This window comes from Candoia aspera, chromosome 8 (assembly GCF_035149785.1).
Source record: "Candoia aspera isolate rCanAsp1 chromosome 8, rCanAsp1.hap2, whole genome shotgun sequence".
NCBI classification, from domain to species: domain Eukaryota; kingdom Metazoa; phylum Chordata; class Lepidosauria; order Squamata; family Boidae; genus Candoia; species Candoia aspera.
This window is the reverse complement of record NC_086160.1, coordinates 30113996-30139804: the sequence shown is the minus strand read 5'-3', so window position 1 is coordinate 30139804 and position 25809 is coordinate 30113996. Positions and strand designations below refer to the sequence as shown.

Here is a 25809-nt window from a genome sequence, read left to right as displayed (position 1 = left end):
ACACTCTTTTCTTTGAATAGTGTGATAAATGCCTTATATATCCAGATTACTAAAACATGATCCTTCTTGAAGACAGTTTGGAGACTTGAGGTAGTGCAGAATGTTGCAGCATAGCATTCTGCACTAACTGGTATGCATAGTTCAAGTAGGTGATTGGCACTGTCTTGTATGAATTCGTTTTTTTCTTTTAAGACTTCGTTTACTTTGGGACACCAGTAGAAATTCTGGTGCCCATGGACACCATGTTGCTGAACAGTGAACAACGATTTATAAGTTAGAAAGAAAATATATTTCATTTATATTGTTAGCTATAGTTTATATAGTTTATTTCATTTATACTGCTAGCTATAGTTCTTATTTCTAGTTATTTCTAAAGAACTTATTTATAGTTCTTTATTTCTCAGTAATTATTTCTTGAAGGCTTAAATTACAAGGGTTTCTGGCATCACAATATCATTTAGAAGAATTTGGCATCCAGGGACTTCCAGGGGAGGCATGGCAAGCTAAACATGTCTCAGGGAGAGTGAAGACGACTGCGACAAAGACCGAAGAACCAGTGAGTAGATTGGTTCTTTGGCACCTTTCCAGACAAGAAGAGGACAGGAGATTGTCCACATGTACTTCAGATAGCTGCTCCTTGCGAGGAGATCAAACAACAGCAGTTTCCCGCATGCTTGAATGCCAGGAGACAAAGGGATCAGCTCATAACTGCGGTGGAGCCTTTTAAAGAACACTAAGTTCACTAACCTCACTTTCTAATCACTTTCAGAAATTGCTTATTTAACTATCTTAAAGCTATTAGAGATCTTCAGAATGACAAGTTTGAAAAGCCACCTGATGAGTCTATCTTCATTTCTGAACAAAAAAATAAATAAAATTATTTATTTATTAGATTTATATTACCACCCGTCTCCCCCAATGGGGGACTCTAATTATAAGTTTAAGAACTTAAAAGAATTTGAAATAAACCGCAAAAAGCTAAATAAGATTTTGAACTAAGAAAATTATAAATCACTTAAAGGTCCAGGCATATTTCAAACATTGAAACTTTTACTATAAGATTTTGGAACTAACTATATAAAATAAACAGTGTTAAATGGGAACCAAAATGATTTTGTCTATTGTAAGTCATAACAGAGATTAGAGACTTCATGATTTAAATTAGAAAACAGAGGGGACTAAAGATTCCAGGAAAAAAAAAATGTAAACCTGCTTTTGGTTTGGATCAGTATTGGGATTTACAAAATGACATAAAACACTATAACATTTGAAATAATAAAGGAGATTTTTGAAGAATGGAGCCAGAAATTAGTAGTCACAATAACAACAATATCAGTAACAATGTCTGCTTCTATGGATTGACTATGTTCAAAATATGTTAATGAAGGAATGACAGATGTGAAACAAACCTTGCTTGATGCAGAAATAGTAGAATCAGAAATACTGGATATATAAAAAATGTCAATTACAAGATAGAGAAGGCATTTAAAGTGGAAATACAAGTGAGAGGCCAAGAGAATGACTCAAATAAAGACTCTTTACTGGATGTACAAAGAATCTGGTTGAAGTTTCAAAAATTAAAGGGGAAATACAAATGATAAACCAAGAGAATTACCTGGATGTCTTTTCATTGGATTTACAAAAGAGGCTTGTTAAAACTTCAAAGAAGCTTTTGTAATGGGACAAAGAAGAATTGAAGAGAGATCAAATCCTACAACAATATTTGAATGAATTAAAGATTAAGATTTTCAGAAATAAAAGGAAGGAATATAAAATTGGTTTATTTGATCAAGATTAAAATAAGGTTTGTTTTTATAAAGTTCTGGCAACCCTTTATGGACTTCTTGCTGACACCAGGATTGAAAAGTTCATGTCTTACGGATTTGCTTATAGATAAGGGATGGGTTATGGGAAGAAGAGACATTTGTTTGTAACCTTATAGGGGATGAAGAACTACCAAATTTGTTTATACTTGTTGTGATAAATATGGAATATATTTTTATATTTATATTTTTCTTTTTCTTTACCTCACTCTTTCCTTTTCCTTTTTAACTTTTTCCTCCTTTGCTCTTCTCTTTTTACTTTCTTCCTGTGAGTTCAGTTTGTATTATTTTTATTACTGTAATTAAAATCTACAATATAAAATTATATATAAGAAGAATTTGGCATCCAATGCTTGGTAAAGATGCTCCAATGCTCCACAATCCAATGTAGAGATGTCATATATGTACCAAGAAGTTTGGCACCTATCAGGAGATTACTTACCTAAATTTACCATTTGCTATTACTGCATTATATGCAGAAAAAAAAATCAGCTCTCTGAGACATGGTTAAGGAAGAAAGACCTAGCTGTAAGTTTATATACTTTCTTCTTCTATGTGATTTCCCCCAGTCATGTTATTTGTGATTAAGGCTTATGCCTGTACTAACCTGGAATTTGAAGCTACTATAGTTCCAAAAACTCAACTATCATTTTAAAGGCTATGCTTAGTGCTAATACTAGCCTAAACTACTGTTAAACTACTGTTAAACCTGGTATTTGCATAGTTCTCTTGATTGCTGTAATGGGTTAGGGCTCTGTATAGAGAGGGCCACTATTAAAAATATAAACATTTTGAAATACTGAAATATAGAAAACAACTAACAAGCAAACTTAGAATTTGCTCTCCTACTCACAGGTAATCCACTAAGGCTTTCATTGTTTTCAGTTTCATAACACACAAAAAAGCATTTTTTCCACTATGCAGTGTGTATGCCACTGGCTGTACTTCCTGAATGGTTCGTGCCCCACTTTTGTCAAACCCCTTGAATTACAGCTGAAAGTCCTGACTTCACTCCCATCTGGGTGTGTTTCCTCCCAACTTCAATGTGGTGGTGTACAGAGGCCAAACGCCAAAACAGTTATCCTTGTTCCAATATTTCTGTTCATGACTGTATGTATGTATGTATGTATGAATGTGTGTGTGTGTGTGTGTGTGTGTGTATATATATATATATATATAAATTTATAACTTATATAAGAAAGTTATATAAGCTAATACACACGTTACTTGAAATAATTGTTTTAATATATCATAGTGTAGGATTCTTGCTTGCCACTCTGAGTACACATATTAAGCAATTTTTATACTATCAAGAGTTGGCAATCAGAACAAAATTGTTAATTGCAGGAAACTTTATATTACATAGTATTTGCATATTAATATTTCCATTATCAAGTAATTACAACTGAAATGTCTATTGAAATATGTAAATGAGCTGTCATATCTTACAACTAAGTAAGTTAAAATGTATTATTTTGTTTTAAACAACCAAATATTAATGCTTGGCTTATGTATTAACCATTTTACCCTTAGACAATCTATTGTTTTAAAGCATGCTTGTGCAACTTATGGCCTGCAGAGTAACACAATGACTGTGAAGTTATTTTTTCTGAACCCTAGAATCCTGCCTGACCACAACTGCTTAAAACTATTAACACAATTTTTCAGTATTTTGAGGTGGAAAACATGCAAATAGGTATGACAGTTTAAAAAACAAAGAATTGCCCCAACCCATGGGAAAAAAAGAAAAACTAAATATGCATCACTGTCTTGCCCACTGCTTGCCTCAGCTTCCTCAAAACTGCCGGTTTTGAAAAGTTCCCATTTTAAAGAGATATAATGTACAATGCAGGCATATAATAGACAATGCTTGGATAACTTCTGTTATTTTCAGTTAGATTTATTTAATGACAAGGAAACTACTTTTCTTAGCACACAAGAAAATGTTCTCTTAGTATATTTTACAAATAACTGCTTCGTTCCATAGCTGAAATGACCTTTGCACCACCACCTACTTTATTTCCTTTTGGAATCCCATCCATCTTTTCAAACACAATTCTACTCATTATTCCATTATTCATCTTGTTGCATTTTTCTACTATTGGAGAAGTAAGGGATATATTTGTACAAGAAAATGAGGTTTTAACTTCTTTCACAAAACAAACGTTAATACATAAAAATGTCATGCGTTGCAAATGATTGCAATAACTACTACTGAAATACCAACAAATCAGTATTTTATTTTTATTTGTCTAGCTATAAAGCTATTATGAGTTGTCCAATTCTAAAATGCCAGCAAACTCCGAGAAGCCAACAGATTTTGCTTTGTGCCAATACCTGACAGGTTAATACTACAGTGTTTAAATTAATCTTCCAAGGTTATCAAGGGCTACACTACCTCTCATAAATTAAAAAGCATATTCATACTCAGTACATTATATACTGACAAGAAACCACTTTTATAACCAGATTAATGCCTATTTCCTTTATATTGAAAAAATTAAATCAGGAAATTAAACCCCATATTTTCTTTCCCTATCTCTCTTGGTTCATACATGTCATGTTCTCCGTTTCAATGTTCTGCATACATTGTAACATTTCACATGTCACTCTCTTGCTCCGTGTTTCCTTGTTGGAAATTTCCAGCCCTGCGAGGCTGTAATCTTTGGAATGTATGTTTGGGTTGGTGTCTTTCTTCAAGGTTACATTCCCAGGCCAGTTTATGATGCTGGGTGGCATCTGGCATGGGGTGATTGCTACGATGGGGCGCAGGGCGGAGTTGGACTGAAGCAACAGTATTTGATTTGTATTTCGCGTGCTTTTGCTTTATTCTCAGCTTTGTCTGTATCTGCACACTATTCCTTTAATAAATCAGTTATCTTAAAGCTCGGGCTTGTGAGACTGAGTATATTGGAGTAGGCAACCATTACATAAAGCTGAGAATCATACCTTTAACCTTTCTGCTAGCCCCATCCAAGCGTTTGGTGAAAAGGGACGCTAGCAATGTCAGAACCCAGACTGCAAGAGTACGAGGAGGGCGAGGAACAACCCGACACAAGAGTGCTTGCGGTCCCGAGCTCCCGAGCTCAGAGGGCAGCCCAACGGGATAAGCGGGGCGCCTTGGTGGAGGAGCGGGGCTTACCGTCTGAAGTGAGTGGCGCTACAGGGGATGACTATCGGACCGGGGAAGAGGGAGACTTCGAGGTCGAATCACCCGAAGCGTCTTGGGAACCGGAGATTCCGCTGTCGCCTACGGTGGTGGTGACTACGGGTCCATTGGAAGCCCCGGTCACCCCTGCGCGCATGAGGGCGTTGGAGGAAAAGATGGACATTATCGTTGCCCTATTAAGGGGCCACCCCAGAGGGTCGGAGCCCCGGCCGGAGGGACTGGAGGAAATTCCCCCCCCAACGGCCCAATCCGGGAGCGAGGTCCCCATCCCCACCAAGGGGGAGAAGTAGGACTGGGGTTTTCCGGCAAGCGAGGGGCAGAGAGTCGGGAGTGACCAGGGAAGGGTCACAGGTGGCGGCCAGACGGTCGTTGGCTTTTGTGGAACAAGCTGAGCTGAGAGAGGCGGCAAGAGCCCCTCCGCCTTTCACGGTAAAGTTCGATGGCGACCCTACGAAGCTGTCCTTCTTCATTACCAACGCTAGAAATTATATGGGGGATTGGGGCCGAAGCTTTCGCTCCGAGCCGGGCAAAATCAATGCCATCGCCAATAAGCTAAAGGGGAGGGCAGCAGATTGGTATGTGCAATTATGCCAAGCCGAAGCGCCAGAGCTAGAGGAGTTTGAGGAGTTCCTATGGGCTTTAAAACAACACTTCGAAGACCCCTTGGCTCAGGAACGGGCGAAGCGGGTGTTGAGGAAACTTGCCCAGGGATCCCTCTCCGTGGCGGACTATGCCATGGAGTTTAAAGCCCTGGCCGGAAAGGTGGAGGACTGGTCCCAGTCAACCCTGGTGGAAATGTTCAAACAGGGACTGGAAACGGAGGTCCTCCGATGGGCATTGGGACGGGACGATCCGAAGACGTTGTACGGGTGGATTCAACTGGCCAGTAATGCTGAAGGCGCCTTAGAGATGTTCGCCCATAATAAAGAGTTGAAGCAAGGAAAGTTCAGTAAAGGTGGCCGAACCCCGGGATTCCCAAGCCGTCCCAAGTCGAAAAGCTGGGAGGAGGAGAAAGAACGGCGTTTTGCGAAGGGGCAATGCTTGCGGTGTGGGAAAGAAGGACATCGGGCAGCGGCGTGCCCCAGAAAGAGATCGGAGCGACCAGGAAAGTCGTCTGGCAAGTCCCCTTCCGTACCAAGGAAGATGAGAGCTGCCCGGGCGGAGGACGACCCTGACGAGCATTGATTCGGAGGAGAGGAGGAGCAGCTGGACTTCGAAGAACCGGTGGGAAAAGCCAGCCACCTGCCCTGAGCGGCGCCCTAGGGCAGGTGGAAGGAGATGGGCGCGAGCACGATTCGGTGAGTGGGAATTTTCCTACCCTGATGGTCAAGGTAAAATTAGGTTCCAGTACCAGAACAGTGGAAGTCTGGGCAATGCTGGACTCGGGTTGCTCACGATCTCTGATGCACCCCGATATCGTAGCTGCACTGGAGCTTCCTAAGTTCCCGCTGAAGCGGCCAATGATTTTTACCCAACTGGACGGGACTATGGCGGGGGGGAAACCAGTAACCCACTCCACAGGATTGGTAGCATTGCAAATGGGGAGTCATTGGGAGAAATTGCCCTTTGTAATAGCACCAGTGGGGGGCCCATTGGTCATCCTGGGGATGCCCTGGTTTGTCAAGCAAAATCCGGCTATCAACTGGCTACATAGAACTGTGACATTTGCTGATGGATTTTATAAGGTGCCAGAAAAGGATTTGTTGGAGGACAATGAAGGGGAGCGGGCAGCCACCACCACGGTACAAACGCTGGAACCGCTAGAGGGATTGCCTCCGCAATATCAGGACTTCGCAGATGTGTTTGGCGAAAAGGAGGCAGATCGCCTGCCTCATCGAAAGACTGATTGTGCTATTGAATTGTTACCCAATGTAAAGTTGCCTAACCCAAAAATCTATGCCATGTCCCCGAAAGAGTTGGCCACCTTGCGGGAGTTCATTGACAAGAATCTGGCCAGGGGTTTCATTGAGCCTGCCAACTCCCCGGTAGGGGCACCGGTCTTATTTAGACCAAAAAAGGATGGTTCTTTGAGGCTATGTACAGATTTCCGGGGGCTCAATGCAGTGTCAATATTAAATAAATATCCTTTGCCCCTCCTAAAAGACATGTTAGCACATCTGGCCAGAGGCAAGATTTTCTCAAAGTTGGATTTAAGGGAGGCTTATTTTCGCATTCGCATAAGGGAAGGGGACGAGTGGAAAATGGCATTTAACTGTCCTCTGGGAGCGTTTCAATACAAGGTGTTGCCGTTTGGGTTGTCCGGAGCACCTGGAGTATTTATGCAACTTATAAATGAGGTCTTGCATGACCACCTGTTCAAGGGGGTGTTAGTGTATTTGGATGATGTATTGATTTATACTGAAACCATGGCAGAGCATGTGCACTTGGTGCGTCAAGTGCTTGCTAAACTCCGAAAGGCTGAGTTGTATGCTAAATTGTCTAAATGTGCTTTTCATCAGTCCCAAATTGATTATCTGGGCTACCGAATTTCAGAAGGGGGGATGAAATGGACCCAGCAAAGGTTGAGGCCATTGTCGCCTGGGAACCCCCACGCACACGACGCCAGTTACAAAGTTTCCTTGGCTTCGCCAATTTCTATCGGGCATTTGCCCAAAATTTTGCGGAAATCGCCCTCCCCCTCACTGACCTATTAAAAACCAAAGCTCAGGGGGACACGCGACGATCAAAGAATCCAGGCACGCTCCTTAAATGGACTCCAGCCTGCCAGCAGGCTTTTGACGCGTTGAAACAGCTGTTCACCACTGAACCCATCCTCAAGCATCCCGACCCAACTAAACCGTTTGTGGTTCAGGTCAATGCTTCCGACTTCTCTATCGGAGCCCTGTTGCTCCAAGCTGATCAGTCAGCCATTTTGAAGCCCTGCGCATATTTGTCCCGTAAATTCACTGACACAGAGAGGCGATGGCATGTTTGGGAAAAAGAGGCTTTTGCTGTTAAAGCAGCCTTGGACACTTGGCGGCATCTGTTGGAGGGGGCTTCTCACCCTTTCGAGGTTTGGACTGATCATAAAAATCTCGAAGCCTTAACCGCCAGTCGCAAACTCAGCACCAAGCAACTCCGATGGGCCGAATTTTTCAGCCGTTTTGACTTCTCTCTTAAGTTTATCCCAGGGAGGAAAAACTTTCTGGCTGATGCCCTTTCCCGCAGGCCCCAAGATTCTGGCCCTGCGCCAACTGTCCAGGGCACAGTCTGGACCGAAAAACAAACGTACATACCCCTTAGTGTAGAATCCCTGCACTCTTCTGCATACATTATGGTTCTTAGCTCATTTCTAAACTTGAAATTCAACATGAAAATATTAATGGAACAAAATAATACCACCATATATGAAGACACAAGGAACTTAGAAGCTATAAAAAGCTATTCTATGCTGTTCTTCAAAGGTATAAAATCCTTACTAAAGTGGCATAAGACACTATATGTTTAAAGGCAAAAAAAAAAAGTACATAAGAACATATGAAATTGTCTTATATAAGAACATTAATTATACATGAATAATTCTCACTTGTCCTAAAGGCTGATGATAAAAATGAATAAATAAGTAATCTTGCCAAAAAGAAATGTTTGAAATATAGGTATATTAGAATAAGTGTATAGAGATAATAGTAGGCACTCTTTTTGGATCAGTGGGCAAACAGAAATTTTGGAACACATGGGCACTCCCACAGAATGGAAACTTGCCTGAGTCTCCAGGAATTTTATTCCCCCCAAGCCAAGAAAGAAGTTGAAATTTATTTATTTATTTATTTATTTATTTATTTATTTTTATATCCCTTTATTATTTTTATAAATAACTCAAGGGAGCGAACATACCAAATGCTCCTTCCTCCTCCTATTTTCCCCACAACAGCAACCCTGTGAGGTGAGTTGGGCTGAGAGAAAGTGACTGGCCCAAGGTCACCCAGCTGGCTTTCATGCCTAAGACAGGACTAGAACTCTCTGTCTCCTGGTTTCTAGCCCAGCACCTTAACCACTAGACCAAATTCCAAATAAATATTGGACTACAGTTTCTCACTGTGGGAAAAAAGGGTTTGTTTTTTTTTAAATATTATGCTGGAGGCTTTATAGCAGGCCAGATCCCTGCCTGAAAGGAAAAAAAAAGAAAATAAAAATATTATTTAAAAAAAGTCAGGCAGGGCACATGCCAAGAGTTATCCTTGAACAATTTGGTCCCTAGAGGCACTACACTACTTATCCAAAACAGGTATTTTTAATCATGTGTCTGCAGCAGACTCTGATGACACTAAACATTTGATGCATGTATATACTGTAAATATTTATTTATTAAATTTCTTTGCCACCCATCTTGCATACGACGACCTATATCAGCTGAAACATCTGCATGATGACATTGTCCCATACATTTTGTCATTGGATCTCCTATTTCCCCTCTGGACAGCCATGTTTGAAGATTTACCGAGTAGAAAAGCCATCTAGGATAGCAAGTAGAATTAAGCTGATTTCATAATCATCCCCAGAAAAGGAAGCAGGTTACTCCTAACATCTAGTCCAGGATATAGTTTTCTGCTATTCAAACAAATATATCTTGCCAGTAAATGTTTTTGTCATGTAATTTGCAGCCCGTAATATTAATTTGTTTAGAACTATATCTACTAAATAAGCTTCCTGAAGTATTAAAGATACCATGGCATTGCAAGATATTACTGACAAGACACTATGTCAGCAAGAAGCCAAACATTATTTTATAATTAGCCTGAATGTCGCTGCTCCATCACTAACAAAGTGTATTATGCTTCATCATTTACTACAGATTAAAGCATTAAAAATTATCACACAAGAGAAGTTAGTTAAGAACTCATTTTTATGAGCTTAACATTTCAGTGAAATCCCAAGGAACTTCAAAAGAAAAAAAACTGCATCCAAGAATACTGGATTTAACATTGACAATGTTAATTAGAGATATTTTAAAACAGAGACCTATGTAGACTTGGGATGGTTTTGAGCTGTACAATTGTCAGTATCTTACAGTTGGTTGAATTTATGTTAAATCTGCATTTTATATAAATATATTTATTAATGCCACATGATACTAAAAGATAAGATAAGGTATTTTAATAAAAGTTATTAAATTCATTATTAGAACCATTAATACTTTCATCTTCATGCACCCGGATATATATAACACATAACCAAAACAGCTTGTAAAAATGAAAGGGGCTTTTCATTCTTTCCCATTGATTAAACTGCTGTTATACTATTTCAAATCAAGTGAATTTTTACTAACTTGCAGCTTATATATTAACCTACAATAAATAGCATTTTTCATATTCTACACTGAACAATGGAAAAGATGGCACACACCATCCCCTACATCAGGCCTGCACAACAAATGGCCCACCAACATTAAACTTAATAAATCCGCTGCCTCCAAACACCAGCACCAGAAAGGATCTGTTACCACTGCCTAGTTTTTCATAGCCACCTCCACCCTAAAAGCTATTGCCAAGTGCCTTTAAGCCTAACCAACGCTGCAAGCTCCATCGCTGCCACCAAGCTGCCAAACAGCTGATCACCACACTAGCTTTTCCTTTGTGGTCCATGATTATTTTTGAAATATCAAGGTGGTCCTTTCCCCTCTACAAGTTGTACAGGCCCACTCTACGTAATCAGCTTATTATCTAAGAAAAATATAAACCTAATATAATAGAAAACGGATTAATTGTACTTTTGGCAAATATTTATCTGCAATAAACATTAAAGACTCAATATACTCATACTCAATTTATCATAACACATATATTTTACATAACTTTTCTCATAAAATGAAGGAAGCTCACGCTGTTGCGACATGAACTACATACGATTCTGATACGGCACTATTACAGATCGTATCCAAATAAAATGGAAATCAACAAACCTCGTTCTTATTTGAAATAGCTATTTTAATGGTCACTGTTTTAAATGAATACATTTTAAAAGGCTGACATTATTACAACATATATTTCATTTCAGTAACAGGATTAAAATAGATTGAAAATAACTATTATTATAGCAAAGAATAAAATACAATTATTTTATATAGATTAACACACTAAATTTGCATACAGATGTAACAAGCAGCATGGGTTACGAAACAGTTTCCAAATAGAAATTTACTAAACTAAATAATTCTATTCAAATCTCTTTGAGGTCCATGCATAAATAAGACATATACTGTACATACCATATCACAGTTGTGTTTGAAAAGGTTAGCAAGGTCAAGAAAGAAATTAGTGCAGCCAAAAAAATGCAGGGAAAAAACAATGTAATATATTTAAAATCTTATCAAATACAGGTAGGCCTCAGTTAACAACCATTCATTCAGCAACTATTCGAAGTTACAATGGCACTGAATGAGGAGTCTTACTTGCGGCCGTCACAGCATCCCCATGGTCATATGATCGCGATTTGGGTGCTTGGCAACCAGCTTGCAATTACAGTAGTTGCAGCGCCCTGCAGTCATGTGATCACCATTTGCAACCTTCACTGCTGGCTTCCAACAAGCAGTCAATGGGGAAACCAGTAGGAGGTTGCAAATGGCAATCATGCGACATCACGCCTAATGACTGCATGGGATTTACCTAATGACCACAACTGCTTGAACTGCTGTCATAAGTCAGCGTGGTCACGTGACATTGTGCTTTACACCACGTCGCCTAGCAACGGAATTCCAGGGCCCAATTACCATTGTTAACCAAGGACTAATGCTATGTTTAATGTGGTAATACAAGGAGAATGAATAATTTCCTCTTCTGTCACCAAATTTCAATTTAGCAAAAACATTTGGAGGTATCTGGAGTCTTATACCAAGGATTGGGGGCAGAAGTTATGCACTCCTAATCTAGTTCTCCTGCATATAGGTTGTGAGAAATTCAAGTATTTTCAAAATTATAATAATAAGATCATGCAAGAAGTTCCTCTATTCAGGCTGTTCAATAATCCTTGAAGAACTGCATTCTTTTAAAGCAGGCTTTCAAAAAAAATGATTGTGGCCTATAACATTTCCAAGCCCCAATCACATCTCCTACCAGCTGGCTAGCAGAATGTACATGATTGGTTTCCTACTGACTTTAGCAGCAAGAATACAATAAACAACAGCCAGTACTCTTTAAACAGAATTTGCTGGGAATGTGGAAGTCCTTCTTCCTCTAGGACTCCTAATTAGGAGCACTAGAATAGAGGAGGATGAGTGGGCAACAAGTCATGCATATTCAGCCACAACCATACATGAAATGCAGCAGTAGAAACCAGTGATTGCCAAAAAACAAAACAAAACAAAAAAGCATGGGAATAGGTTAGCTTTACTGAACCCCATTCAAGACTGGCAGGACAGAAATGAGTGTGTGTGTGTTTATGTATACGCTGTGTGTATGAAGCTATGCATATATAGCTCCTGATCCAGAAATCAATTTAGCCCTCAGCCCCAAACACCTTCTACTCTTGTTATAAAACTTGCTTTTACGGATGTGTTGTGAAGCAGTATGCAAAAGTAGCAATGCACACACACACACACGCACACAAACACATTCTGTTAAAAACTACATCAACCGAATAAAATTATTTCCTTTGTAAAAAAAATTAAATTAAAAAAATACTTCAGAGTACTTAAATACTTCAACAACATGCAGTCAAATTAACATTTTTCATGCCTGGAACTAGAAAATTTTTAAAAAGCTGATAGTCATAACTTTGTTTTACTTCATACAAAGAGAGTATACTTGCATTTACAAGAATTAAAATGGCAGTATTTCCTGGTTATAAGTAATTAGTGTCTTGCAATCTAGTAAACAGGTCAAGCTTTTGCAAACTTTGAGAGAACAATAGTTACTAAGTTATGTTGTGGTTCCAGAAAATACCCTCTACTCTATTGTTTTATCAATCTCAAATAACATTCTTTGGAGGAATGTAAGCTTAGCAATGCAATTCTAAATATCCTGTTTTCACAATCTTTACTCAAAAATCCCACTGACTTCAATAAGACTCATTCATTAGTAAGTGCTTTTAGAACTTCAGAATTAACGCAATTTAAAAATATGGCAATAATTGGTAGGGCATTTTTTAAAACCATGTCAACGATTGATGTGTTAATCTCTCCAAAATAACAATTATAAATTGTTTTCTCCAATTCTTCATTGGCTTAGAAAAACAAAGATGTACAAAAGAATTCTTTAATATAGAGAAAGGAACATGTCTTCTGCCAGCCTCAGTTCAAATTAAGCCCTCAGGCTCTAAAACACAATAGAAGGTTTTCAGGATAACCTGCAGCTTATGTATTATCCAAAGCACTGAGGAAAATGCTGTTTTATTATTCAGTCTAGAAACCAACTCAGTGACATAGAAAAGTTTATTTTAAACCATTCTCATTTAAGTCAAATGGTGTTTCAATCGAAGGATATATCATAGCACTTCAACAAAGTAGACAAAATTATTCTGAAGGTGCAACTTGTCAGTTTGTTAGGTATACAGGTAGTCTTCATTTAACAATGGTAATTGAGCCCGGAATTTCCATCATTAAGCAATGTGGTTGTAAAGCAAGATGGCATTGCTTAGTGATCGCAATCCTGGCAACCCCCCTTGCCATTGTTAAGTGAATTTTACCAGTCGTTAGCCTGAGCACTCACCCCAATCCAAGCCATTCCAGGTTTGGTCCCTCCCAGCCCTGAACACTGCCTTCAACTTCCCCCACCCACCTATCTACCCCCCCATCTCTGCCCTTTTGGAAGCCCCGCACCTTGCCTTGCGGGGTGGCAAGCAGACCTGGAACCATGAGGTTCTGGGACTGCAGCCAGCTCCAGCCTCATCCCAGCTGAGATGAGAAGCACCTCACCGCGGGACCCAGCTTCTCCGGCAAACGTTTCCTCCACGTGGCTTCCTTCCGAACACTGTCTTCTGAAGCATACGTTAGCTCTGAGAAGACAGAGTAAGCTTCTCCAAAAGCTCTAAGAAGACAGTGTAAGCTTCTGAGAGCAACGAAACATCTGACAAGACAGTGTAAGCTGTTCGGAAGACAGCATTCGGAATGGAGACACGTGGAGGAAACGTTTGCTGGAGAAGCTGGGTCCCGCAGCAAGGCGCTTCTGCTTCTCCCACAGTGGCTGAGTGGAAAAGTCAAAAGGTAGGTGCAGGGAACTGAGAGAGGAGGCAGCTGAATGAACGAATGTGGGCTGGGGAGGCTGGAGCTTGCTATGGTAGCTGGGCTTGGCTGGATTTTTGTACTCGTGGGCTGGGCTTAGCTAGATTTTCACACAGGTCAGCTGGGATGAGCTAGGCTAGATCTTCACGCAGCTGGGCTAGGGAGACTGGAGCTGCAGCCCCAAAACCATGCGATTCCAGGTCTGCTTGCCACCCCACAAGGGAGGGTACAGGGCTTCCAAAAGGGCAGAGATGGGGGGGAGATAAGCGGGTGGGAGAGTTGAAGCACCCCTGTAGTTCTAAGTGCGGGCGGGCTGCCAAGTGCCCAAATTTTGATCACATGACTGTTGGGGCACTGCAACAGTCATAATTTCGGGCACAGGTTGTAAATCCATGTTTTCAGCACTGTCATAATTTTGAATGGTTGCTGAATGAATGGTTGTTAAGTGAAGACTACCTGTAGTCTAAGCTCTAGTGTTTAACATGGCACCCAAAGGTGCCAGCCTCCCTATGGATATATTTCTCTGTATGTCTGTCAATCTCTATGTGGCACTTAATTTTTCAATGCAATTTATTTAATTAAATAAGCAGGAAGCTATCATGCTGCAAAGCAAAATAACAGCCTCAACATTATATTTATTTCTAGGAATGTTTCTGGGCCACAAATATATCCAAGAGATTTTTATAAAAATTAAAATTACAAATAATTGTAATTTAGTACATTGTTTTGAAGTGTGCCCACCTGCTCAGAAAAAAATGCAGAGTAAACTAAGGGATAGTGGAATGCAACCATACAACTTCTTTTCTTAAAAGTAGGTGTTTTGTGAGTTACCACACCTCCTACTGCAGCCATTTTGTAAGAGAACCCATAATGTACTCTCAAATTCAAAATATGCCCATTGACTCAAACAGATTGGGGATTCCTTTTCCAAGCCTATTGTAAATAATATTAACAAACACAAAAACACAATAGGGAAAAATATTAAATCTCAGTCATGTCAATGGTTCTAGTCTAAGCATAATTAAATCTGGATTTAATCCATAATCTTCTCGAATCAACTCTATCATACAATTGAATTAAATATTACTTTTTGTTTCTAGAAGACAGAAAAAGGGATCTAACAGGGTATGGTTCTGGTATAAACACCATTCTCTACCTGCACCTGCAGACTGGGTAGGGTCAGAGAATGAGACGTAATAAAAGAAAGTCTAACCCCCAAATTATCAAGTTTTGGATGCAGAGAATACAGAGAATCAATTTCCCATATTCTCTCATGGAAAGAAGTAGTGTGCTCTTTCATCCACTGCAGAAGATGCATGGCAAACAAACTATGAGGAGCTATTCCGTACTTTCCTGGTTCAGTAGGGAAGCATCAGCTCCTACATTAACATGCAGTTACTTCATCATGTTCAACCTTTTACAAATAAAAAATGCACAGGCAAAATGGAGCAGACTCTGCTGGTGTACAGAAAAGGACAAGACATGGACAATTTGGAGAAAGCACAGCCGGCAATGCAGGGAACAATTTTAAGGGACCCTATGAGGCTTTATAGGCTGACAAGCTAGACTGTCTAGTTCTTATTCTTGTTAGAAGGCACATGCAGTAAGAATTAGAATCTTATATACAGGTGCATGCTTAAATAAAACTGCAAACATTAATTTACAGTGCAAAAGAAAGATATTACAATCTTACAAAAACCACCATATATCTCACACAATATTGTATAACACCAAAATTATATAATCAATGGAATATTTCAGAAAATTATGCAGCCAAGCAATAATCCAAACAACATAATTCTTACAAGCAATAATCCAAACAGCATAATTCTTACTTACTGCTTAGAACGTCCTTAGAACGTTTAGTACTGCAGTCAAAATTGTTCCAAACAAATCAATAAAGTAGGCACTCACAGCATACATTTAAAAAAAAAATCTTGACGTAAATGTAATATAATGTAAGCGATAAAAAAATTACATCATGTATGGCTTTTACAAATTTTTAAAACTATGTTAGGTATTACTGTATTATACTAGGAAAAGATCAAAGTAGTAATTAGATCACTTTTCTGCTTTTTTGTACTTGCAAATCTACTCCCTTCTAATTTTAGTAATTTCCCATTTCAAAGATACACATAAGATGTATATATTTGATTTACTATATAATAAAATAAAATGGCAATTATGGTTTTCTCATTGCCAGTGCCATTCAGAAACCTATACTCTTGATTTAGGCAAATGAAAAAACACTGAGAGAAGATTTGTGTTAGTGGGATTCGGATTGGGAAAGCACACATCACTTAAGTAAATATTGATGGTGCAAGACTATGGATGTCTTCTCAAAGTAAACTGAATAGATTTCAGATGGACTTACTTTCAGGTTAGGGGGATATACAACCATACTCTAATTTACATTATAGTCCTGTAAGTATGTACAGAACTACCATCCAAGAATTAGAGTAAGAGATTAATAGTACATAGATTAATCAGATGTTAAGAGGATTGAAAAAGGGGCAAAATACAGTAAGGTGACAAATGGTCTTTTTACTTTACCTTGTAACAATAATCTAGACAAATCTAGACGAATTAAGACACCATGCAGTGCCGTCATAGATTATGGTGCAGCTCATGAACTGTAGTTATTGCAAATTGCTTTTAAAAACATTTAAAATGTTATCCACAAATTCTTCTTAAATCTTAGTTTAAAGGACAGGAATTCTAATTAGCAGATATGAAACAAACCTATTTTTATTGAACAGTTTATTTCTGATTCTAAGCATGTAAAATGCAAATGAAAGAGCAAAATACCAAAATCTCATGAATTCTAGTCTAATGCCTTATTAAATCTTCATGAATCTAAAGAACTACCTTTTCCCCTTTAATGCAGGTAGATGTTTAAAATATCTTCAATGACACAATCTAATATATTTCAGAGTTAAGCTTTTAAAATAGGTGAAAACTAATTTTAAAAATTTCCTTATCAATAGTGCATACACATAATAAAGACAAGGGGAATCCATGTGTAATAAAAAGTACACAGGATTCAGGAATCAGAAATCCAAAAGGAAAACATCTTACATAGGGGGAACATTCTTGAATTAAGTTTAAAACCATAAGGGTAATATTGAATACATTGGATATACAAACATACTTCTCTGTTTCTAAATTAAGTTAATTTGAAGACTTAAAAATTTATTTGGAACATCAGGTTTATATATAGCTGACATATATTACAAGTCAGAATCAATAACATTAGGTCAATGACAGTGATGATGAAATCATGTTCAAATATTAAGTTGCACAGCATGTTACTCTACATTTTCTTTAACCTGGATGTCCAAAAAGAGACCCCTCCAAATAACTCATTCCAATAAAGATTAGTAGAAATACAATTTTGTTTTTCATTCTTCAGAAAATAAATTCAGCACTATCACAAAATTTTAATCCATCATTTAAAAAGTCACAGTATCATCTAAAAAAGCCAGTTTGGTCTAGTGGTTAAGGCTCCAGGCTAGAAACCAGGAGACCATGAGTTCTAGTCCTGATTTAGGCATAAAAACTGGCTGGGTGACCTTGGGCCAGTCACTCTCTCTCAGCCCAGCCCACCTCACAGGGTTGTTGTTGTGGGGAAAATAGGAGGAGGAAGGAGTATTCGGAATGTTCCCCGCCTTGAGTTATTTGTAAAAATAATAAAAGGCGGGATAAAAAATAAAAAAAATAAAACAGTAAATAAAAACTTATGAATTAAGATTCATGCCAGCATTGTTGGTATTCAGAAAACTTGTGAAAATTTTGTTATTTCAAATATCATTTTGGGACTGAGGTAGATATGGTTGAGTATACTGGGATGACTGAAATATGATTACTGTATTTGGTAGATGATGATTAATGCATGATTATTATTTGTATTATATTTTATATTATATCATTGTATTTTTGTGAGTGCTTAGAAACAGAACAAATGGAGTGGCATAATAGCATCAGTAAGTAAGTTAGTGTAAATAATTAGTAAAAATAAATAAATTTGGTAGTTAAGTCTTTCCTTAAGGAATAACCAGACTGTTTGACTAATACAAAATTGCAGATGTTATTAGACTCCCCAGTAGCTGAGTTCCGTAATTCCATAAATTCTAGTGCTCTATTAAATAAACCTTCTGAAATCCCAGTTTCCAGTATGAAATGATAAGTATGTTTGATACCTTTAGTTTCTATTTTGAAAACTGCCATTTCCATCCTTTTCACTGAAATCTCTCTCACTTTCAACCTACTAGGGCAGGAGAGACAGATTTGCCACAAATATAGCATATATAAAGAATGAGGAGGGATGCTGCCAAGGGAACTTGTTTGAACAATGTTTGACCACAAACATTACCAATAAAACATCCACAAACTTCTAAATTAAATATGGGATCAGTTAACAATTCTTACATGCTGAAGAAAAGAGTATTTTTCTCACTTTGTGCCATTTTTAGAGATATTTGGAGACATTTATTTATTTTCTATCCTGCCTTTATTTGCCTTTATTGTTTTTATAACTAACTCAAGGTGGCAAACATACCTAATACTCCTTCCTCCTCCTATTTTCCCCACAACAACAACCCTGTGAGGTGAGTTGGGCTGAGAGAGAGTGACTGGCCCAAGGTCACCCAGCCAGCTTTCATGCCTAAGGCAAGACTAGAACTCAGTTGTCTCCTGGTTTCTAGCCCGTTGCCTTAACAATGAAAAATTCTCAGAAATGAAAAATTAACAATGAAAAATTCCCTATTTCAGTCTGTTGTGCAACAAAAATGTATCATTTATTTCTTTTAGCTCTCTGTATGAATGGCATCATAGCAATCATATCATACTGGTGCTGTTTGTACAAGAAAGCAGTGAGGAAAGTGTTCACCACTTTCAAGTATATACATCCTTCATGCCTAAGGGAAGATGGCAACCATAACCACACAATCAAACCCCATCCCTTTCTACATATATGTGATATCAAAGCACTACAAAAAAGATGGGCCATCAATTGTGCTGTTGCTGCTGCCATCTTTCCTGTTTTAACACCCCTATGGATGCTGGTATGAGGAATCCCTACTGGTATTTAGAATATGCCAAGTAATTCACAAATCAGGATATTTCCTAAGAAATCAAGCATAATTCCTATCACAGCAAAACTAGAAATAATCACTCTATTTTTGTTTACAGGAACATTGTTGGTACATAGAATATGACAGATCTGAGATAGAAATTATTGGTGGAATGGAAGAGGAACATAGAGTGGAACAATATATGGAAAACATCAGATCTTTAATTGAACTAAGAAAAAGGAAACACAAGCTATAACAGAAAGAACAAGAAAGAAGCATGAATAAAATTTCTCAACTTCATAGAAACCAGACTGAACCTACCTCATGAAGACATATAACAATTAATCTATTTAAAAAATTCTTATTGAGTGAATACTAATGGAAAAGTCAGCCTTTAAAAAGGCCATAAAATGTTTTTTTCTGCAGGAAGTTTAACTGCTACTAGCAGTAGAACTTTGAAAGCAACATATGATGTGAACATGATCCCATTTTACACATTTACTATGAACAATAATTTAAAACTGGCTAAAGATGTCCTTTGTTTTTGTCACTTAATCACAATTGAGACATGTTATAATAAAAATGAAATAGAATTGCACTTCCTTTTCTGCAAAGCATATAGAAATAAATGTTGCCTAGTGTTCCAGGACAGAATCCAAATAGCTCAATAGTCAGCACTTTTATTATTTTTCTTCAGAAGTTTTGAAAAAAAATTGACACTTTAATCAATTGCACAGAATGTTGATACTCTTTAAAATCTTATATGTTATTTTTTTTTAAAAAAATGAGCTGGTAGCATAAGTATAAACAGGACACAGGTTAAACCAACTACTTTGGATTCTTAGAACTGTTCTTTTTAGTTTATGTTCAACTTCATTTAAAAAAAAAGAAAAAGAAAAAAACCTCTATCCTCTGTACTTGTATGGGCAACCTTGAATGCTTCTAGAAGATTTAAGAGCATGTGTAAATATCTTTCTTTGACATGATCTATTATGGAGGACAGTTGAGCTTCATGTGGTGCAGAGTGGTAGGCGGCAGTACTGCAACCGAAACTCTCCCCACGATCCGAGTTCAATCCCAGCTGGATTCTCAGATAGCCAGCTCAGGTCAACTCAGCCTTCCATCCTTCCGAGATCAGTAAAATGAGTACCCAGCTTGCTGGGGAAGGTGATGACTGGGGAAGGCAATGGCAAACCATCCCACTATAGTCTGCCAAGAAAACATCACAAAAGCAGTGGCCCCCCCAAAGGGTCACACATGACTCCATGCTTGCACAGGGGACCTTTCACATCACCATTATGGAGGACAACTGTTTGTGAAAGGTTCATGATTTCACAATTTAGATACAAGGCAAGGAAAAAGTCCTTTAAAAAATACCCCTGTACACAACATTCAAAAGAGCATTTCTGAATAGGACATGTTTATCAGGTTTGGCCTGGCACTGGAAGCAAATTGTTTAGATATATTACAATGAAACAAAGGTAGGCAAATCTCCAGATGTTTTAGATTACAATTCCCATAACCTTGACTCCTGCCCATGCAAGTGAGACTTACAGGAATTGTAATCCAATACTCCATGTTACTTACCTCTGCACTATAATATGAAAAGGATCCTGAAGCTTCTGAATCTTGGAAGAGCAAGCCCTTTTCTTAGCAACCAGTTGTATCTCTATGGGGAGTCAATCTCTACAGGATATACTAGTATATGTTCTAAATATCAGAAAGTCAAGCAACTAAACAAAAAAAACTTTAAATACTTGAGTGCTTTTAAGCCTTTGTTTATTCCTTATATTACTTGAACTATTTCTCAGTCTAAATACAATGCATTCTTCAAAACTGATGAAGCACTTAATCACTGCACAGCAAATTCAAACCATACCCAGAGGCAGTGCACATGCAAATATTACTGGATGAGGAGCAAACCTTTTTAAGGAATCTAATCTGACCTGCCACTAAGCAAAAATAAAATTAGGTCACTCATCTTATGAAATTATCTTTTCAATTAATTTCTGGATAAAGTTGCAATAAATGTAACTACTCTGATACATTCAAAAATATGAATTGTCAAGAAATTAAGTCAAACCTAGGGTCTTGAAGCAATACTGTGTCAGTGGGGAGGGGAAGATTCTGAAAATCTCTGGAAAATTCTACAGAATAATTTGAAATCTAAACAGTGGTGGTCAGAAGACACCCTTTTTCTTAATTTTAACTAGATCCTTCACTTCCATAACTGCCACTGTTTTGCATCTGATAGATCAAATTAAAAAGAAATTCATTTAGCAACCCTTGGTATAAGTATATGGGTACTGACAACTCACACTACAAGGAACTAAAAACATTTAAATATTTAAATAGAACTATACAACTTTAAGGGAGTGGGCAGCATATAAGTTTTTCTGAATTAAAAAATAATGTGGACATAACATGAAAAGCCATCTAGAGTCCTTTGTTATCCAGAGCAAGAAAGAGGCAGGAATTTTGTTGCATTCCATGTACCTTTGTTGAGTGATAGTAAAGTTGGAAGACTTTGTTGGCTGACAAGCTAGAGTCTTCCTTGACTGTTGTTCTAGAGAAGCAGCTGAAATGTCTTCGCCACATAGAAACTAAAAGGCATGAATCTGGTAAATACAATTTTTGGCTTAGGCCACTAAGGCCAAGCAAAAACTGCAGAAAGTTACTCATAACTAGTCAGCAAAGTATAGTATTAAGAACTGAAATTCAAACATTTTAATTTTAACTTTATTTATATGGAAAATATTGGGTTAGGAAAAAAGTTAAGTATCCTTTTCAAACTTAACTCTTGATGATTTCCCATGAAGTGGAAAACTGTTTTGAATTTCCAGTTCAGCCTATAGCCTTGGTATTTCCTGGAGGTCTTCCATCCAAGTATTTGTCAGGCCTAATCCTGTTTAGTTTCCAAACACTAACACATATTTTAGAATTGTAGCCTAAAAAATATAAGTGCCCTTTCTCTGTCCCATACACACATAAAGATTCATATGTTCTTACCAAAGCATTCTAGCTGGTCCTTTTCATTATTAAGTTTAACTACAGCAATTCACATGTAATGTTGAGGTCAAAAATTGAGGTGTAAAATATGGAAGAACAGAAACAATGCATTTCTGTGCTAAAGAAACATAGGAAATTCTTTATCAACCACCATTAAATGTTAATTCAGGCAGGAATATATCATAGGCTTGGAAGAGTCCTTGGTGATGATCTAATCCAGGGATATTAATTTAATCCAACCAAATGCATTCTCTGCAGGGGCAAATAATGAGGAATAACCATCATGCATGCAAATGTCACAACTTAAATACTTGTGTCTGACTTTGGAGTGCAAGTACATAATGGCAGCATTTGCATGACGACATTGTGCATGTGTTGTCATTTTGGTATCATCAGTTTAGATGCCACTGCCTACAAGTATTTTGGATTACAGCTTCCATCAGTCACTGCAGCAGTGAGTGCAAGATCTAGAATGCAAGATGAAACTACAACATCCCTGGCAGATACTAATTCAATTTCTTCCTAATTCCTTCAGCAAAGTAACCAAGCTACCAAGGTAGTCAATTCCATTGGCAAGTAACTAATTCCATTATAAATATTTCCTAAAGCTTAACCAAAATTTGTTTCCTTGCAATTTTTACTTCTAGATTCTGCCCCTGCTTTCTGGAGCAAGAAAGAACTAGTGTACTTAATCTTCCATGTGACCCCTTTCAGATACTTAAAGGTTACTATGTTTAATTTCATTTCCATTAAGCTAAAATACTGTTGAGTTTTTCAGATTTGACTCATCACACCATAATTCTACTTTCCTTGGATTGTCAAACCTTCCAAAAGCATACCTGTTCCACTTACATTATTTGTAAGTTAGTTACTTACCCTAACAGGTGGACTTCGTGCTTGTACTCTCTGTTGCTGGACACATTGAGAACTCTGCAAGTCTTTTGGAACGCAGTTAGCAACAGTGCTAGTTTGGGCCCTTAATGAATTTGTGCAAGTCATTAAATTAGCAGATTTCCGAGGCCTCTGTTTGATGCCATCTAGTAGTCGAACAAGCAAAATATTACTAGGAAGTTCATCAACACTGCAGTCTACTAATGTTCGGCATTCAGGACAACGAAGCTCATTGCGTGAGCTCACAATGCCCAACAGACATCGTTTACAAAATGTATGTTGACAAGGCAAGACTTTTGCAGAAGCATCCAGACGTTCTAAGCAGACAGGACACTCCAACAGATCCAATAAGACAGATTCATCCATTTTATCTAGTTAACTGAGAAATAATTCATATTCTTTCTGAACATGTTAAACAACTCATGTTATATCCATGCCTCTTCACTCTTCTTTCTGAAAGTTGTGAAAGAAAAAAAAAAAAAACATTAATAGCAACAGGAAATGGAGAAAGGAATTCCAACAGCAAAAGCCTTGTTTCTTTCAAGCAGCCTAACAAATCATTAACCTTAAAAATGAGTTTTTGTTAAAAAAAATCCCTTAAAAGTACTCTTATCTAATGTGAAGTCCAGGCTTCATTGCTTTAATATATCTGGGGACATGATATATGTCAGAAATAAGTTTTTATATTAGCTTTCTCTACAGCTTCTATAACAGTAAAATCTTGCACACTAGGGGATGTAAGAAGACAAATCTTATTAGTGCCTCCTTAACTGAAGTAGGATCATTAGGAGGGATTGTTGTGCCTTTCCATAGACAGTATAATGGCCGAGATCACAGTATCCTTAACTTTCAAACTCCCAGTTTACACAGTCCACATTAATTACTGCCGCCACCAATCTTTATCTCTCTTCATATTTTCAAATTTAAGTCATTTTCCTTTCTATAACAAAATTAATGCAGTAAACAGATAATTTAAAATCTGTATACAGTATGTTTACGTTAAATAGGAAAAGCTATGAAAAATAAACAGCTTGATCATCAAAATTTGGTATTAAAACAAAAAGGGATCTAATTACTAAAAGCAAGATACTACAGTTAACAATTATCTCTTAAAATTCACACACTAAAATTGGAGAAGCTGACAGAAGCTAGTCAAACTTTCACCTAAGAGGAAAAGAAAAATATGCTACAGAAGGCATTATACTCCAATAAGCCATTAATATAGTGAAGGGTTCTGGTCAGAATTCCAAGAGCAATAGCTAACAAAAACCTAATCACATTCAGCAAATGATATAATTTTTCAGCAGTCTGGTCAAAAATTAAAATATTATTCTCATTGGCAAGGCTATTTTAAAGAGTAGATCCATTGTACAGACATATGTTCCTTAAATTATTTTCACATCTATCCATTCTAAAATACACATACCAAAGATGAGCCAGTAACAGAAGGTTCCTAGCACAGGATAACAGCCAACATAGAGACAAGAAGATGATGCCCAAAGATTTGATTAGAAACCTGATACTTCATTAAGAGTTCACTCCAAGGCCAAATAACCGAGAGAAAACCCTTCGGTTACTTCAAATGCATATAGGAAAGGGGTTAATATTTTATTTCGGGTGAAGATAAAACAACAGCAACAACAATGGAACCAAACATAACAGAAAGAAAGCCGTGCTTTTGAGACCTGAACAGTGTAAATTAAACATTATGGCTTCCCGTACGTGCCTAGGATGCGTTATAGAGATGTGCAGCTCAACGTGCGACAGAGACGAACTCTATCTCCATAAGGAAGAGGCGAGACAAGACCCTTCTTCTTCTTGGGAAATATACGGATTGCCAGGAGACTGCTGGAGGGTTAATGAGGGCTCTATCGAGATTTTAGTGGCAGTGTCTCGTCACCAAAGGTAGACGACCCAAAGACTGGACTCGCTAGTGCCGCACTAGGCACGGTGGAAAGCGAGTCATCCCCGGGGAGCGTCCCCGCGGCCACCGTAGAGCCTCACTGCGGCCCGGGCGCGAAGCGTCGCTTCCAGGTACCAAGAGTAGGGAGAGGACGATAGCGATCCACATCACCTCCACTTCCCTTTCCCAGGACTCACCATCTCCGCGGCCGTTGGAGCGAGACGAGGAGTGCCCCCTTTCCTTTCAGCCCTCGCGCTTTCGCGCCTCTTTGTTCCCGCGGAGCCGCCGCCGCGCTCGGTCTCTCCACCCCAGCACAGAAGAAGCTCCTCTCTGCCCTTGTTTTTTTCCGCCCCTCCCTACTTCCTTCCTCCCTTTCCTCCCTAAAAGGGGGCTGACGCGGGAGGCCGCCCCGCCTCAAGGAAGGAGCCTGGCTCTGAGATAGAGGAGACAGACCGCGAACAGGACTCTCGGCACGCAAGCCGTCCAACCCGCCTGGCTGCTACTTCCTGGAACTCCCGCTTCCTTGGGCGGGAGGAGCCTGGGGCGCGTCTCGCACACGGTCCCCGAGAGGGAGGCGACGGAAGACGAGGAGCGAGCGAGGGTTCTTCCGAAAAGCTGCTGCTCCCTTTGGTAGACCAGTCGTCTCTCCCTTCCCTCGGAACATCCTGGCTCCCGCCCTTCAGCCTCCCCAGGCTGGTGCGTGGATCCGGCCCATCCACTCGCCCACTCTTTTCCCTCAGGCGGCGCGGTGCGACGCGGCTCTCCCTCCCTCGGTACAGGATCCCTGT

General features: G+C 38.6%; 1 protein-coding gene across 2 annotated transcripts in view; it reads right to left on the bottom strand.

Annotated features, from left to right (window-relative positions):
* The window catches only part of SH3RF1 (SH3 domain containing ring finger 1), a 58845-nt gene extending 33358 nt beyond the window's left edge, over window positions 1–25487 (bottom strand). For both annotated transcript variants that reach the window (XM_063309747.1, XM_063309749.1), the window contains exons 1-2: window positions 25219–25487; window positions 23104–23571 (exon numbers count right to left, since the gene is read on the bottom strand). In XM_063309747.1, the coding sequence (XP_063165817.1) occupies window positions 23104–23484 (381 nt within the window). In that variant the 5' untranslated portion in view covers window positions 23485–23571; window positions 25219–25487. The remainder of the gene's footprint in view (window positions 1–23103; window positions 23572–25218) is intronic.
* Window positions 25488–25809: the final 322 nt, after the last annotated feature.